General features: G+C 54.9%; 1 protein-coding gene across 1 annotated transcript in view; it reads left to right on the top strand.

Annotated features, from left to right (window-relative positions):
• The window catches only part of ANK1 (ankyrin 1), a 287,181-nt gene that overhangs the window by 231,313 nt on the left and 40,987 nt on the right, over nt 1-14,881 (top strand). The window contains exons 21-35 of the mRNA XM_075556616.1: nt 1,453-1,545; nt 1,935-2,007; nt 2,908-2,931; nt 4,040-4,136; nt 5,238-5,316; nt 7,854-7,951; nt 8,066-8,290; nt 9,312-9,466; nt 9,756-9,967; nt 10,612-10,816; nt 11,136-11,232; nt 11,622-11,850; nt 12,736-12,861; nt 12,967-13,086; nt 14,684-14,762. Of these exons, the coding sequence (XP_075412731.1) occupies nt 1,453-1,545; nt 1,935-2,007; nt 2,908-2,931; nt 4,040-4,136; nt 5,238-5,316; nt 7,854-7,951; nt 8,066-8,290; nt 9,312-9,466; nt 9,756-9,967; nt 10,612-10,816; nt 11,136-11,232; nt 11,622-11,850; nt 12,736-12,861; nt 12,967-13,086; nt 14,684-14,762 (1,912 nt within the window). The remainder of the gene's footprint in view (nt 1-1,452; nt 1,546-1,934; nt 2,008-2,907; nt 2,932-4,039; nt 4,137-5,237; nt 5,317-7,853; nt 7,952-8,065; nt 8,291-9,311; nt 9,467-9,755; nt 9,968-10,611; nt 10,817-11,135; nt 11,233-11,621; nt 11,851-12,735; nt 12,862-12,966; nt 13,087-14,683; nt 14,763-14,881) is intronic.

Genomic DNA, 14,881 nt, shown 5'->3' on the forward strand with positions numbered 1-14,881 from the left:
CAGTTCGAGCTCTGTCCAAAGTGTGAAGCTGTCTTTCAGTGATACGGCTCCTACAAGGAAGACCAGTTAATACAACTACAATTCAGATTTCTGCACCAACCACTTCTGCCCAAAGGGAAGGAATGAAAGGTGTTGACCAATGTGCGCTCTCTGAAGTTGATCAACCGTGCAATCAAGATGCGGTGATAATTTGCTGACAATTGGAATGTGAGAGTTGGAAGCAAAGAAATCCCCGTGGGTCAACATGTCCTCCGTAGCAATCGAGGGGCTCTGGCAAGCACATGATGGAATGTTCCCAGACAATTCCTCCATCGCAAATGCCTTGTTTCAACAGCATGAACAGCAACTATATTCTTGGACCTTGCTGGATGGAATGCACAGACAATCAGTTGCTCGATCGAATGCAAGTTCAAGTTCAAGCTGAAGAAAATTAAAACAAATCTAGGAGAACCAAAGTATGACATTGAGACATTGATTATGTCCCCCTGGAATTTAGAGACCACTCAAGAATAGATTTGTCGCATTGAACACTAATGACAGAAGACCTGATGAGCTGTGGGAGGACATTGAGACCATCATTCATGACGAAAGCAAAAAGTCGTTCAACAGGTAAGAAGATGAGAATGAGCATCAGAGAGACTCTGACACTTGCTCTTGAACACAGACTAGCTCAGGCGAATGGAAGGAACGATGACATAGCAGACTCAAACAGAAAATGTCAAAGGGAGTCTTGTAAAAACAAATAACGTATTATGAAATGGGCAAAACTCTGGAGTTAGACGAGGAAGAACACGTTCCGCACTTCTCAGGCTAAAAGAACTGGGGGAAAACTCAAGCCTGGAATTGTAACATTGAAGGATTCGAGAAGTGATATATTCAATAATGCAGGAAACATCCAAAGGAAGCCAAAGCCCTTCCTGTATTCACTGGGCCTAAGTGAATCGGACAGAGTGCAACGAGTTTAGGGGGAAGCCCAGGATCTAGAGCTGATGGTACTGAAAGAAGAAGTCTAAGCTCAGTGAAGGCCCTGGCCCAAACCAAGGCTCCAGAAATCGATGGGAGACTGATTGAGACAGGTCAACAAATTGGTGCGACACTAGACATAGCTAAGAAATTGGAAGACGTCCGCTGACTTCCTGGCCCATTCTTTCCTTCTTGGCACGTTTCCACCGTTGCTGATACTATTCCCCCGGCTCTCATTTCAAGGCTGTCGAACTCAGTGCTGCAGACTGAAGCACCCCTGCCCTCCCTTGCCTTTCTAGGCCCTGCTGCCAACACACAGATAGGCCCACACATGTGCAGGGGCCGTGCTCTTGGCTCCAAATCAGAGTCTATCCATTAGGCCTTTTGAGCAACTAGCAGGTGGGCTTGTCCATGCACAAGAAGGACAGGCTTGCTTGCTGGATGGGATTTCCTTGTTTAATCCCATCATGTCTCTACTCTTCTTCCTAGAATGGAACTACACCTTTGGCTATAGCCAAGCGCCTGGGCTACATTTCTGTGACCGACGTGCTCAAGGTCGTCACGGACGAAACCAGTGTGGTGGTATGTCGGCTTCTCCCCCAAACACCCAGCTAGACTGGCAAGGTACCCCTCTTGGTTAACCTCCCCATAGGGAGTGGGGAAGCTTGTTTCCCCACCCGCAGGTAATGTTTTACTGCCACCTAGTGGTGAGATACTGATCCATAGTGGGCAGCAGCAAAACGGGGTGTGAAGAAGAGGGCATGGGAAGTTGGAGTCTCCTGAGTATCCCCACCATGGCTCCTGCCATAGAGCAAGTTCTGGGCTGAGGCCCTCTTAGCTCTGAGTTTCTTCATCTGGGATATATCTTTTTGTCCATCCGCAGTCCCCACAGCAGTGGCCAGGTACCTGCTGGGGGGTGTAAGGGCCCAGGGCTGTGTTTGGGTTGACGCTCTGTGTTTTTCTCATTTTAGTTAGTCAGTGACAAGCACCGGATGAGTTTCCCCGAGACAGTAGATGAGATTCTGGATGTTTCGGAAGATGAAGGTAAATCTGGGGTCTGGAGTTCAGGCTGACTGACGGGATAAGCTGAGGCTCTCTCTCTGCACCCAATGAGTGGGTTCCTGGAACCCCCATCTGCACCCCAGGGTTCTTATGGCACGCCCAAAGTCTACGGACCTGAGCGGAGCCCTGTTGTAACACATGTTGTCTGTTTTAAAAATTTAGGCGAATTTGCCTCTCCGGTTAAAATGTAAAATCCCGTGAAGCTTCACAAGGAGCGTGGCGGTGCCATGTCTCTGGCGTGTGAACCAGACTGCAATACAGTCAGGGCCATGAGGAACCGTAGAAACCCCGCCGGGTGGTTCCTTTGAGCTCCGTTCCCACAAGGAACAAAGCGATGATTTAAAATCGGTGGGAATCTTTTTTTTTTTTTTTTAGCGAGTTGACCTTCTGGCCACAGCGTGGGGTGCCTCTATTATTATGGCAGGAGCAGGGCCCCTGTGGCGTCATGGGTTGTGACCACAGGGTCAGCACTTGGCTTTCTGTTCCCGGGAAGCCTGACAGAAGGCCCCAGGGGTGGTTCTGCTCTGTCCTCCGGGCTCCCTGGGAGTCAGAACAGACTCCAGGGCAGTCGGTTTTGTTTCGCTTGGTCTCTGCTCCTGGGTTGGGATGTTTCAGCTTCTGTACACAACAAAGTATGTTCAGTAGCTTTCCTGCCCCAAGCAGGCTTTATTTTCTTGCTTCGGTTTGAAGGGGACCCTCTCGGCGTAAAATGGGAGGGGGGGGTTGGACTGGGTATTCTCCATGGCCCGTCTGTCTCTGTAGTTCAGTGGTGGGATCACTTTAGTCAAATGACGAGAGGGCTCCTTGATGATAATATGCCTCTCCCTTGAACTGACTGCAGACCTGTCCTTTCCTTAAACGTGGCTCTTCTTTGCTTTACAGGCACTGTTCATATAACTGTCATGGGTATGAAACACTTTCTGTTCCCTGTGGTCCTTGCTCACCAGAGTGCATTCCACCCTAAGCAACCCAAGCGCTCACTAATCCATTCCTGCTTTCTGCCCTCCTCCGCGGCTAAGCCTGTGGGAAGCCCGGAGATTACCTACACGTAGCAATTTTACAACCATAGATCCGTGTTCCTGGCAGGTCCTTCCTGCCTGTCCATCTCCGTGTTCGTGCCCATTCCACTGTGTCTGTGATGTTAGCTGCATGAGCTGTTGTTGTTCCATTCTGTCAGCTCTGGACCACCTCAAAACCAGAGCACTCGCTACTAAGTGACACTGAATGACAGTGCAAGGTCAAGGGCCAGAGCGCCAGCTCCAGTTCATGCTGGGAGAGGGACAAAGGCAGTCCAGGCTGCAGACATCTGGTTCACCCGAAATCTGAACCCATTTGTAATGGGTTTAGGAAACAATGGGGTTTTAGCAGTCATGGGGGTGTGGGGGTGGGTAGGAGGGGAAGACCCTACAGCCCTTCAAATGGAATGGTTTTTGTTCCAAGAGATAATGCATTGAAATGGGATCCTCCAGGTCTGTAGTTCAAAACGACCACCGGATCTGATGCAGAAAAACGGGGCTTTCTAATCCTGTGAAGAGGGACAGTCTCAGAAACCCACCAGGGCAGTTCTACCCTGTCCTGTGGGGTCGCCATGAGTCGGAAGCGACTCTGGCCATGAGGGAGAGATGCTTTACAGTTAGTCCTTGTCTGCTATGTCCATCAACAATAACGACTTTCTTTGGCGCTTCTGGGCGCCTGGAAAGGGCTGCTTTGAAGAACTTGTCAAGTTCAGAAAGTTCTTCCTGTTTTTTTCCCCCCTTACCAAGCCCCGGGACAAACTTACATGCTAGGAGCCAGCTGCCTGGGTCTGGATACAAGGACTGGAGCCCCAGGGCTGGACACAGTTAATGCCCAAGAGCCCATCCTCGCTCAAAGGGGCGTCAGAGACCTTCCTCTGTTGCTCGGGTCCAAGCGTTGGGAGGAGGACCGGGGAAATGTCCTTTTAAACAAACAAAGACAAAGAAGAGACACTATGACATCTCCCTTCTGTCGCTCACTGCAACTTGTGTGGTTCCAGGGGAAGAACTTGTCGGCTCCAAAGCGGAGAAGCAGGATTCCCGGGATGCAGATGGAGAGAAAGAGCTGCTGGACTTTGTGCCTAAGCTTGACCAAGTGTAAGAAGCGCTTACGCGGTGGCGGGTCAGGGCTTACCCCTAGGGCTCAAGGTCTCCAGAGCCAGAAAAAGTAGCTGGAAGGTCAGGTGTGGCTTTGACAAAGACAGGATGCTGGGTCAGTTGGACCTTGGGTCCAGATTTGTATCAGAAGAGGCTGGCTCTGTGCCTGGGGTCAGAGAGGGGACACTGAGAGCTCCCTGACAGTGAGCCACCTGGGAGCACCTCCCCTAACACACACACCTTCCCAGATCCTTCGTCCAAGTCTCTCTCCCGCAGTGCCCCCACCCCCCACCCCATCGCTCTCTTCCTCTCTCATCATCACACACTCTCAGGTTCTCGCCAGCCAGTTTCACACTGGACCAGTTAAGATCAAACACTGGCCACAGGCTTCGAGCCATGCGAGATAAAACCCACCAAGGATGTGGGTCTGCCGGGAACCCCTTTCTCCCTTCTCCGTGTGCCTGTTGAGACTTCCGCCACTGGAGGTCCATTTGCCCACAAGGATTTTTAGTGACTACATCTGAATTCTTTGACAGCGTACAGATAGAAGCATGCCAGCTCCGTCCTGTGGCTTATATGAAACAATTCTGGTCACAGGAGCAGGAAATGGAACTAGAAGCAGAGCTGATCAGTTAGTATTTTCTGAACATCCGTTGGAAAGAAACGCAAGACTTGTGTTTCTGACTACAAAGAATGTCCAGATCCGTCTGGTGGGAGCAACACACACACACACACACACACACACACACACAACAAGTGGTCATGTAACGGTGCAGGGCAGTAGATTCCTGTGAGCAGAGGGATGATGAGTGTGGTCAGGAGAATCCTACATGGAGCAAGCAGGTCCTTCAGTGGAGTCTTGGAAAACCTTTGAGCTCTGGGGTCACAGGGGGGAAGCTGGAGGGCTGTGGGTGAGGCAAAGAGGATGGGCAGCATGCGGAAGAGACATCATCGTGCTGCATGCACTAGGGCAGGGGCTCAGAATGACATGAGGACAGATGGACGTGGGGATACCCAAGTGTTTTGCTTAGGCCTTCCAGGAAAGACAAGGGTCGCTTAGAAGGGCCACTCCTGTGACTTCCCAACCTTCCTGGCACACAGGGTGGAATCTCCAGCCATTCCCAGGATTCCTTGTGTCACACCTGAGACTGTGCTGATCAGATCTGAAGAGCCAGAACAGGTAAGAAGCCATGTTTCCCTCTTAGCCCGTCTGCAGAGCATGAGGGTGCCGGGACCGTGGTGGCAGGAGAGGCTGCCGGGTGCAGTGACAGGAACTGACCATCAAAAGCACTCAGTACTTGCACAGTCTCGTCAGACCCATAATTCTGTGTGTTCTGTACCCCACCCCCAATGCTGATGAGAACCAGCGTGACTATTATGATCCCAGACATGCATGATATGAGCGTCAGGGGCCTAAGGGTCATGTGAGAGATCGTTCGCCTAGTTCACTGAAGCTGAGAACTCACATCAGAAGTTCTGGTTCTGAAGCCCATGAGCTTATAACCATAACCCCTGAGCCCCTGCTTTCGGCTCGTATGGGGACGGTGGGCCATGGTGCTGGCAGAAAGCCCCACCAAGGGAGGTGTGGACAAGCCAGAGACAGGCTCCGGAGGGAGCCTGTGGAGCTCTGGGTAAGCCATGTGCCTTCTGTGGTTTTCTGTCATGTCTGCACAAAGGGAGCCATGTCTGCCTCACCTCACTGAAGGCATTCGTAGGAACTTCAAGATCAGTACAGATACGATAGTGATGTCACAGAGCTGCTGCTAAGGTGGGGCTCTGTGACTCTAGTGTCCTATACTGTGGCTGCCCAGGATGCGTCTGGAATCAGACACACGCAGACACACGAAGGCCTTAGAACAATTGAATCCCCTTTGGTTGCATGCTATACCATTTGGCACATTTTTTCCAGGATAAGGGAAGTTTTTAGGGGAAAAAGAAACAGTACAATGGTATCATTCCCCCAAACATGAAACACCACTGCTCTGAAGCTGAGAGCTAAACCCGAAACTAAGCTCACTGCCGACGAGTCAATGCTGACTCAGAGCAACCCTAGGGGACAAACGAGAACCCCATGCAGGAGTAGAAAGCCTCATCTTTCTCCTGGCTAGCTGACCCAAGGCAGGTGTGTTTCCTTTTTAAGGTTGATTTCTCCCTTGTCATCCAAGAGGTATATATCTGGAAGCAACAGCATAGCCCTGGGCCCAAAAATGGCACATGGGGAGAGGCCAGCTTTGGAACCTACCAGCTCTGCCATGTGAAAATATAGCCTAAGGGTCAAGGTCAGTGTCATCAGCTGGCATTTGGGCAGAGATGGTCAAATATGACCCAGTTAGTGCTGGGGCTTATTTTCTGGGTGCTCGGCCAATGAGATAGAGGAGAGGAACCCAACCAGAGGGACCTGTATCATGTCTCTTGACCAAATCTTTCCCCTCCGTTCTTGCTTGGTCATTAGCCCAAGGCAACATGACCTAGTCTGTAGCCTTTATGGGCCTAGGTTCTGTCAGAAACAGAGGGTAGCGATCGGATTTAACACCTGGTACCTAGGAATGTGTGATCTGACTGGGAAGAGTGGACTCAGGTTCAGGAAACCAGTTAGGAAGGAACACAGGGCGGGGACGAATGAAGAGTGAAATTGTGTGGTGTGAATCCTTTTAAGAGTTCAAGATAAGGAAAATTCCACTGGATTGTGATCATGATTGTATGACTCTTCTCGAGGTGACTGAATTATTGGGTTGGATGATATGTTAATTATATGCCAATAAAGCTGTTGGGGATTCAGGAGGGAGAGCTCAGAGGAGGTTGTGGAGAGCCCATCGGCTGGGGTTGGACTAATTCAGGAGCCTCACATGCAGTACATTCTGGAAAGCACAAGGCGAGCAGAGTTGAGAATAAACCCGGAAAGGACTGGGTGGGGCACAACTGAGGCCCTGCTGGATTTCCTGATTCCCTGTGAGGTCTAAGGCCCTGGGGGAGGCGGGTCTGTGTCCCCGGACTTGCAGTGTTCCCATGAGCTAGGAAATACACCGTCTCACAGATGAGGAAATGCCAACAATCCTTGAGGACCAGGGTCTTGTGTTCTCCATCTCCCGGGTCTCCTGTGTCTATAGCATAAGGAGCCGCCCAATCCCGATGGCCGGCGTGTGTCAGAGTAGAACTGTGCTCCCTAGACGTCTCCGTGGCTGACATCTCAGAATCGGATTGCTAGACTTTTCTCCCCAGGGACCTCGGTGTGGCCTTGAATGACCGCCCTTTCGGTTAGCAGCCGCGTGCACTGACCACTGGCATTGCTCAGGGGCTGCATAGGCCGCATCCTCGGCATTAAATCGCTCCTAGGTGGGGGTGCCCGGTGTCACACCCAGGTGGGTTAGGGCAAGCTCTCAGGAGAAAACGGATCTGTCTAGAGGGGAGGTTTCTAAGGGAGGCCTGGCTAGAGAAAGGGGTGGCGCAGGGCCCCATTGGGCAAATCCAAGTTACCGAGTAGGGACTCGTCCATTGATTGCCAAGATCATCCAAAGCTCGCTTGCTGAATTTTGAGCCCCGGAGAGGTGGTGAAGGTAGAAGAGAGCCCGGTTCCCTGCAGGTGCTCAGGATGCCCTGCCGTGGAAGCTTTAGTGGATTTGTGAGCAGGAGTCCTTCCTCCAGTGGACCAGCGAGGCGCTCTGAGCCTCCTCAGCCCAGGGTGCAAAAGGATTGGGGGGACTCTCCTCTCCTCCTCAGGCATCTAAAGAGTACGACGAAGACTCCCTCATCCCCAGCAGCCCGGCCACAGAGACCTCAGACAACATCAGCCCCGTGGCCAGCCCGGTCCACACAGGGTGAGTCACCGCCCGGTGGGCACAAGGGATGCATCAGGCTCTGGGCCACCAGCTTCCCCTGTTTCCGAAGGGCTGTGGAAAGCCCACTGTGGGTCGGTCTGTCTGTGCCCCTAGGTTTCTGGTGAGCTTCATGGTGGATGCCCGGGGAGGCTCCATGAGAGGAAGTCGCCACAACGGCCTGCGGGTTGTGATCCCACCTCGGACCTGCGCGGCCCCCACACGCATCACCTGCCGCCTGGTCAAGCCCCAGAAGCTGAGCAACCCGCCCCCACTGGCCGAGGAGGAGGGCCTGGCCAGCAGGATTATTGCCCTGGGGCCCACCGGGGTGCAGTTCTTGAGGTGAGAGCTGTTCCAGACTGCTCCTGGCCTGCCCCTGCAGCAGGGCCTGGGTGGGGGTGGAGGGGGGGGCTAGGGGGAAGAGGCTGGGTGTTGGGGAGCCTTGCTCTGCTGCCCCGGACAGGGAGACAGATTGAAGCTTTAGACCCGTGCTGCCGCCTTTCCCTAGAGGCGGCCAAGTTCAGGTCCTGGCGGAGCATCCTGGCCCTCAGTCTTGCTGGGCGGCTCCAGGTAGCTCTGGAGCCTGCCTCCAAGGAGGCCCACTGTTAGAGCATTAAAGTCATCTGACTAGATGGCTGCCCCTGCAGTGGCGCCCCCAAAACAAGATTGATGGGCTCCCAGGCCACTGATCCCCACCTTCTCCACAGCCAAACAGGCCTGCACTCGGAGCTCTTTCACCCTTTCTACACAGCAGGTGTAGTATTCCAGGCAGGAACTCCACGGGGGGGCCTCCCTCCCTCCCTCCCCACCTCCCTCCCTCCCTCCCCACCTCCCTGCCCCACCACTGTGCCCGGCAGCCTTGGTAAAGCAGCTGCAGTGGCCTCCCACCTTGTACTTCCTGAAAGCCGTCGAATTTACATATAACTCCTGAGCTGTACACGTCAGGGTTTGAACCAGGAAGAGGGGCTGTGGCTCACCTTTTCAACGAGCCTCCCAAGTCCTCCTTCCTAAGTAAATGCTGGTGCCCCCAGGTGATGGGCGAGGATGCTGAGCCCCAGAGGTTTAGCTCCCCTGTGTAAGGGTGTCAGACCGGTGTCCAGGATCAGGGCAGCCTCTGTGCTGAGTCTCCGAGGAAAGCTTTGTGGCCGAGAGCAGACGGACCTCCCCCTGTGAAAGGAGGCTGAGACACCCCCACTCCTCCTTCCCCCACCCCCTCCATCTTGTCATTTGAGAAGCTGGGCAAGGTCCCAGGCACCCAAAGCTTGGCATACCACTACAGGGACCAGCCGGTGGATGGGATCCCCACTGCGGCTGCAGGAGCCCCTGCCACCGCCCCCACTATTTGTCCTGGCTTTGCCCCCAGCCCGGTGATCGTGGAAATCCCCCACTTCGCCTCCCACGGCCGCGGGGACAGGGAGCTGGTGGTTCTGCGGAGTGAAAATGGCTCCGTGTGGAGGGAGCACAAGAACCGCTACGGGGAAAGCTACCTGGGTCAGATTCTCAACGGGATGGACGAAGGTGAGGAGCCACGGCTCCCGGGCCAGGGTGTCCCTTCCTGCTCCTGCCAGAGGGGACTGGGGCTGCTACTTCTCCGGCCTGGGCTCTTGCAGGGGTGGGGGTGGGACTGCCTGGCATTTTGAGGACTCTAGCTGGGAAGGGCCCTTTTGGTCGAGTTTGAGGTGCCGGGGACACCCCAGTGGGTACCCAGCCCTCAGTTCCTTTACTCGCCTGGCCCCGGGCGGGCGGGCACAGGCTGAGGCCAGGGTGGGGGCACACAGCGTGATGGTGGGCCTGGCTGTGCTTGCAGAGCTGGGCAGCCTGGAGGAGCTGGAGAAGAAGAGAGTCTGCCGAATCATCACCACCGACTTCCCCTTGTACTTCGTGATCATGTCCCGCCTCTGCCAGGACTACGACACCATCGGCCCCGAGGGCGGCTCCCTGAAGAGCACGTTGGTCCCTCTGGTGCAGGCCACCTTCCCAGAAAATGCTGTCACCAAGAGAGTGAAGCTGGCCCTGCAGGTGACACGCGCTCCCTGGCCAGCTGGGTATGCGTGGAGGGTGGGAGGGCTTTGAGCTCTCAGGATGATGGCTGCTGGTTCCCAAGCCCCCCTCGTCCTACCTCCACCCCCCTGACACCCTGCTTAGTCCCCTGAGAGAGCGGGTCTCGAAAGCTGGATGCCAAAGGAAACTGAGCGGGGTGGAGATGAGGCGATCCAGTTGCAAAAGGGCCCAGGGAACACATGACCCCGTGGTGCCCAGCTGTGCCCTGGGGAGGGAATGTCAGATCCGGCCTGGGGGCCTGCCTGGGCATGGGCGTGGGCAGGGCCAGGCCAGGTGGAGAAGGAGAATGGAGAACACGCTGGCCGTGGTGTCAGGCCCTGTGATGAGCACAGTGCGTACCAGGGAGCATCAGAGAGCTTGTGGGAAACGGGATGAAAAGAGAACGGGACTTTCCCACAGGCTCTTTTTTTTGAGCACCCGCCACCAAGAGATATGGGAACCAGACCCAAGGACAAGAACACTAGGAGGGCAGAGACTCTGAGAAGAGCCTTTGCCCGTGGTCATACAGGCCCCACTTTCCCCTGGGGGACGCAGGCCTGTCTCCTGTCCCACGGGCGCCCCTCCTGCTCTGGCGCTGAGTGCCTCCCTCTGGCGTCCCCCAGGCCCAGCCCGTTCCCGATGAGCTAGTCACCAAACTCCTGGGCAACCAGGCCACCTTCAGCCCCATTGTCACTGTGGAGCCTCGACGGCGGAAGTTCCACCGCCCCATAGGCCTTCGGATTCCACTCCCACCTTCCTGGACAGACAACCCTCGTGACAGCGGGGAAGGGGACACCACCAGCCTGCGCCTGCTCTGCAGTGTCATAGGTGAGCTGGTCCACCCGCCTCCAAGGCCTGACTTCTCTGTGGGAGAGCCCCTTCCAGCAGGCCCCAGGAGGGGAAGCCGACCATCTGCTCGCTCTCTAATGGGGCTGTCCCACCCCTACCCCTCCTGCACACACCAGAGATCTGGCTTCTCTTGGAAGACATGGAGGGATGAGGCTGTAGCCCCAGACCCTGAGGAGAAGGGGGTGTGCCAACTGCTAGTGGGAAAAGGGGCGCGTGGGAGAAGGCAGGTGCTCAGAGCCCTGGCTCAGAGGGGCCTCCACCAGATGAGCCTTTGGCCCCACTCCTATGCCTCTTGCAGGGGGAACCGATCAAGCCCAGTGGGAAGATATAACTGGCACAACCAAGCTGGTGTATGCCAATGAGTGTGCCAACTTCACCACCAACGTCTCTGCCAGGTGAGCCCTGCCTCAGCCCAGACTGGTGGCTCCCAGACCCCGGAGCTTGGAGGTGGATGCCGGTAGGTAGCCATCCCTCATGCGCCTGCCTGCCCAATCGGGTTCCTTCACTGCCTCCTGAGCCAGCAAGAGAACGAGGGGCCCACAGGGTGGAAGGGAAGCTCCCCACCGGGCATCGAGGAACACGCTGTATAACGAAACCGGTGGCTGTTTGTCCATCCGTCACTGTCCGTCAGAGTAGAACTGCACTCCAGTGCGTTTTCAAGGCCTGGTTTTTCAGAAGTAGATTGCCTCTGGGACTTGAGCCTCCAACCTGGCAGTCAGCAGCCAAGTGTTCAGCTTGTTCTCTACCCGGGGTTTCCAGCTGAGAACGAGTCTTCCCCTTCTAGGTTTTGGCTGTCAGACTGTCCTCGGACGGCCGAGGCCGTGAACTTCGCCACCCTGCTGTACAAGGAGCTGACCGCGGTGCCCTACATGGCCAAGTTTGTCATCTTTGCCAAGATGAACGACCCCCGAGAAGGACGGCTGCGCTGCTACTGCATGACAGATGACAAGGTGGACAAGACCCTGGAGCAGCACGAGAACTTCATCGAGGTGGCCCGGAGCAGGGACATCGAGGTACCGCTCCCTGCTCCCCTCGTTCCCGGGCACTCGCGGGCCCTTCTCCCTCTTCCCATCACACCTGAGACAGCAGCACTCTGGTGTACACTGGGACTCCAACCTCTGTGGAGGAGCGCGTTTCTAGATGCTGACTCTGGGTCCCCTCTAGAGAAACACCCTTAAGAACCAAGGACTAAAGAGAGGAATCTACAAATGGTTTGTGGGAAAATTCCTTGCTCTGGTCATTCCATTTTTTCACGAACTTTTTGAAACTCCTTTGCATCTGAGCACGTATGTGATCTGTGATAAGACATGGCATACAGTGAGCTCTTAGGGACCCAAACCAAACTCCACTGCCACTGAGTCGATGCCCGCTCCTCCTGACCCTTCAGGACAGGGTAGCACCGCCTCTGTGAGTTTCTGAGACGGTCCCTGTTGACAGGGGTAGAAACACTGTCTTTCTCTCAAGGAGCGGCAGGTGGTTTCGAACCGTAGGCCTTGCAGTTAGCAGCCCCATGGCCCCATGGGGAACCATCATGCCATGGGGCTCCTCCGTATAGGTGAAGTTAAAATGTATCATGGCCCTCCTAGCAGTACGCAGAAATCAGAAATTTAGAGATAAGAATAAAAACAGATCCAGGATCTTAGAAGCCAAGTTCTGCCAAACCTGGGTGTTTAGAGTATCGCGATAGCAGCCCAGACCAACTTCCCAAGGGAAGATTCAGGAAGATCTCGTGAGAAAATCTTGGAAGCATGCTGGGAAAGAATGTTTCCAACACAGCAGGAGAATTTCCCAGAGCATGCCCTCTGAGCCCCAGCTGTAGAACAGGTGTATCCTGGGTAGGAAAAGGCTGTGTACCTGGTAAACCTACCTGATTGTCGTTGCTCTTTCCCTTCGGACAGGTTCTGGAAGGAATGTCCCTGTTTGCGGAGCTCTCTGGGAACCTGGTGCCAGTCAAAAAAGCTGCCCAGCAACGGAGCTTCCACTTCCAGTCCTTCCGGGAGAACCGCTTGGCCATCCCTGTCAAGGTGCTGACCCTTCCTTGCCTGGGTGGGGAAACGGGGGAGGTGGAGCTCTCTAAACCTGGCGGCCTGCCCGATGGCTTCCTGAATCTTGCGTGTGACTGCTTGTAGGTCCGAGACAGCAGTCGAGAGCCAGGAGGGTCCCTGTCGTTTCTGCGCAAGGCGATGAAATATGAGGACAGCCAGCACATTCTCTGCCACTTGAACATCACCATGCCTCCCTGCACCAAGGTGAGCCCCCTGCATAGCCCCCACCCCCAGGAGGCCCCTCAAGTGGAGCGTTTCCAACACGCTTCTTTGGGGGTACAGAAAAGTGCTTTGGTCTCCTGTAGACATCTCTCTGTGGCTTAGTAGGGAAAACGTAACCAAAGCCCAAACCAAACTCACTGCCATCAGGGCTTCTAGCTCATCAAAACACTACAGGACAAGGTAGAACTGCCCCTGTGGGTTTCTGAGACTGTCGCTCTTTACAGGTGGACCCTGAGCTTTCTGGGATGGGAAGGCTAGAAGGAACCTTAAATTCGTCTTCTCTGGTATCCCCCGTCTGAGGCCTCTGAGGCTCAGACACAGCTCCAGAAACTTGCACAAGATGACCCGGCCAGTTGGTCGCCTTTACCATAGTTCTTTTCCATCTACTGGCTCATCTTCCCCAGGGTGCGGGGTCCTCAAAGGGAGGGAACCCGGTGTCCTCAGCCCTGTGTGTGGACAACCAGTATGGTGAGCTCAACCAGAGACTCCTGATCAAGTATGTTCATCTACTGAAACCTGCAAGGCTCTCAAGGGTCCCCGGTGGCCCGGTGGATGACGTACCGGGCAGCTAATTGCAAGGTCGGCGGTTCACACCCACCGCGGGAGAAAGGTGCCGTCGTGGAAATGTAGACCGGGAAATGTTAGGAGCAGTTCTACTCTGACCTGAAGGGTTGCCTGGGGTCAAAGTCAGACCACCCAAAGGCGGTGGTTTGGGGTAAGAGCACCAAAGTTATCATCTAAAACAGCAGGACTTGGGAGGGCTCTCATCCCCACCATGGTTGTCTCTTGCTTTTGCTTTTCTAATCATCCAGCTTCCGTGTGGGACGAGCAGCGGAGCGGGGTTGAATTCGCCTGCTCCTACTCACATTCCCTGTTATTTTGGAGAGCCACACTGAGTCAGCTTCCGTTTCCACCCCTGTGACCTTGGGCAAGCCGCTGGGTGCTTCCCCACACTGCCCGGGCCTCAGCCCGCTGCCTGGAGCCAATATCAAAACTGGGTCTTTTGAACAGATAGGACTCCAGCCCCCAGCTCCACTCCTTATGGCTGGGTGACCCCGGGCAATTGCCTCGCAGTCCTCAGCTTTCTCACCCAAGAAATGAGACTCAGATGGGTGCAGACTCCACAGGTACTCCAAAGGAACCCTCGTGGCCTAGTGGTTACCATTGGGCTGCTAACTATAAGGTCCCAGGTTTGAAACCACCAGCGGTTCCACGGGAGAACGGAGTGCCGTCTCAGAAACTCAAGGGGCAGCTCGACCTTGTCCTAGAGGGTCGCTGTGAGTCCACGACTCGATGGCCGTGAACTTGAGTTACAGCTACAGCACAGGACCTCACCTGGTAGATGCCTGCGGAAACTTGCCATTGTTGTTGTTGTTGTTGTTGTTGTTGTTAACTCTATGAGCTACATCAGCCCTCTTTGACTCCCCCTTTTCTCCACGCTGCTGCTTCTTGTGCAGCCCAAGAAACAGCCTCCTGTGTACCAAATCTGCGGTCCTCATCCCCAACCACCTGGCTTTGGGGCTCAAATCCCCTTCTCAGAGGCCCCGTCCACCACAGCCTTTCTTCCCTTCTCCTGCAGGGTAGCGGAGCCGACGAGAGGAGGAGGACGCTGACGCCCCTAGCCCTGAGATACAGCATCCTCAGCGAGTCAACAGTGGGTACGAACGCACCTCCTTCTCGCGACAAGCGGTCCCTCTCTGTCCAGGAAGCTGTGGAAGGCAATCCCTACCCGCCTCCTGGCAGCGCTCTCAGCCCCAGGGTAATGAAAAGGGTATGA

This window comes from Tenrec ecaudatus, chromosome 8 (genome assembly GCF_050624435.1).
Source record: "Tenrec ecaudatus isolate mTenEca1 chromosome 8, mTenEca1.hap1, whole genome shotgun sequence".
NCBI classification, from domain to species: domain Eukaryota; kingdom Metazoa; phylum Chordata; class Mammalia; order Afrosoricida; family Tenrecidae; genus Tenrec; species Tenrec ecaudatus.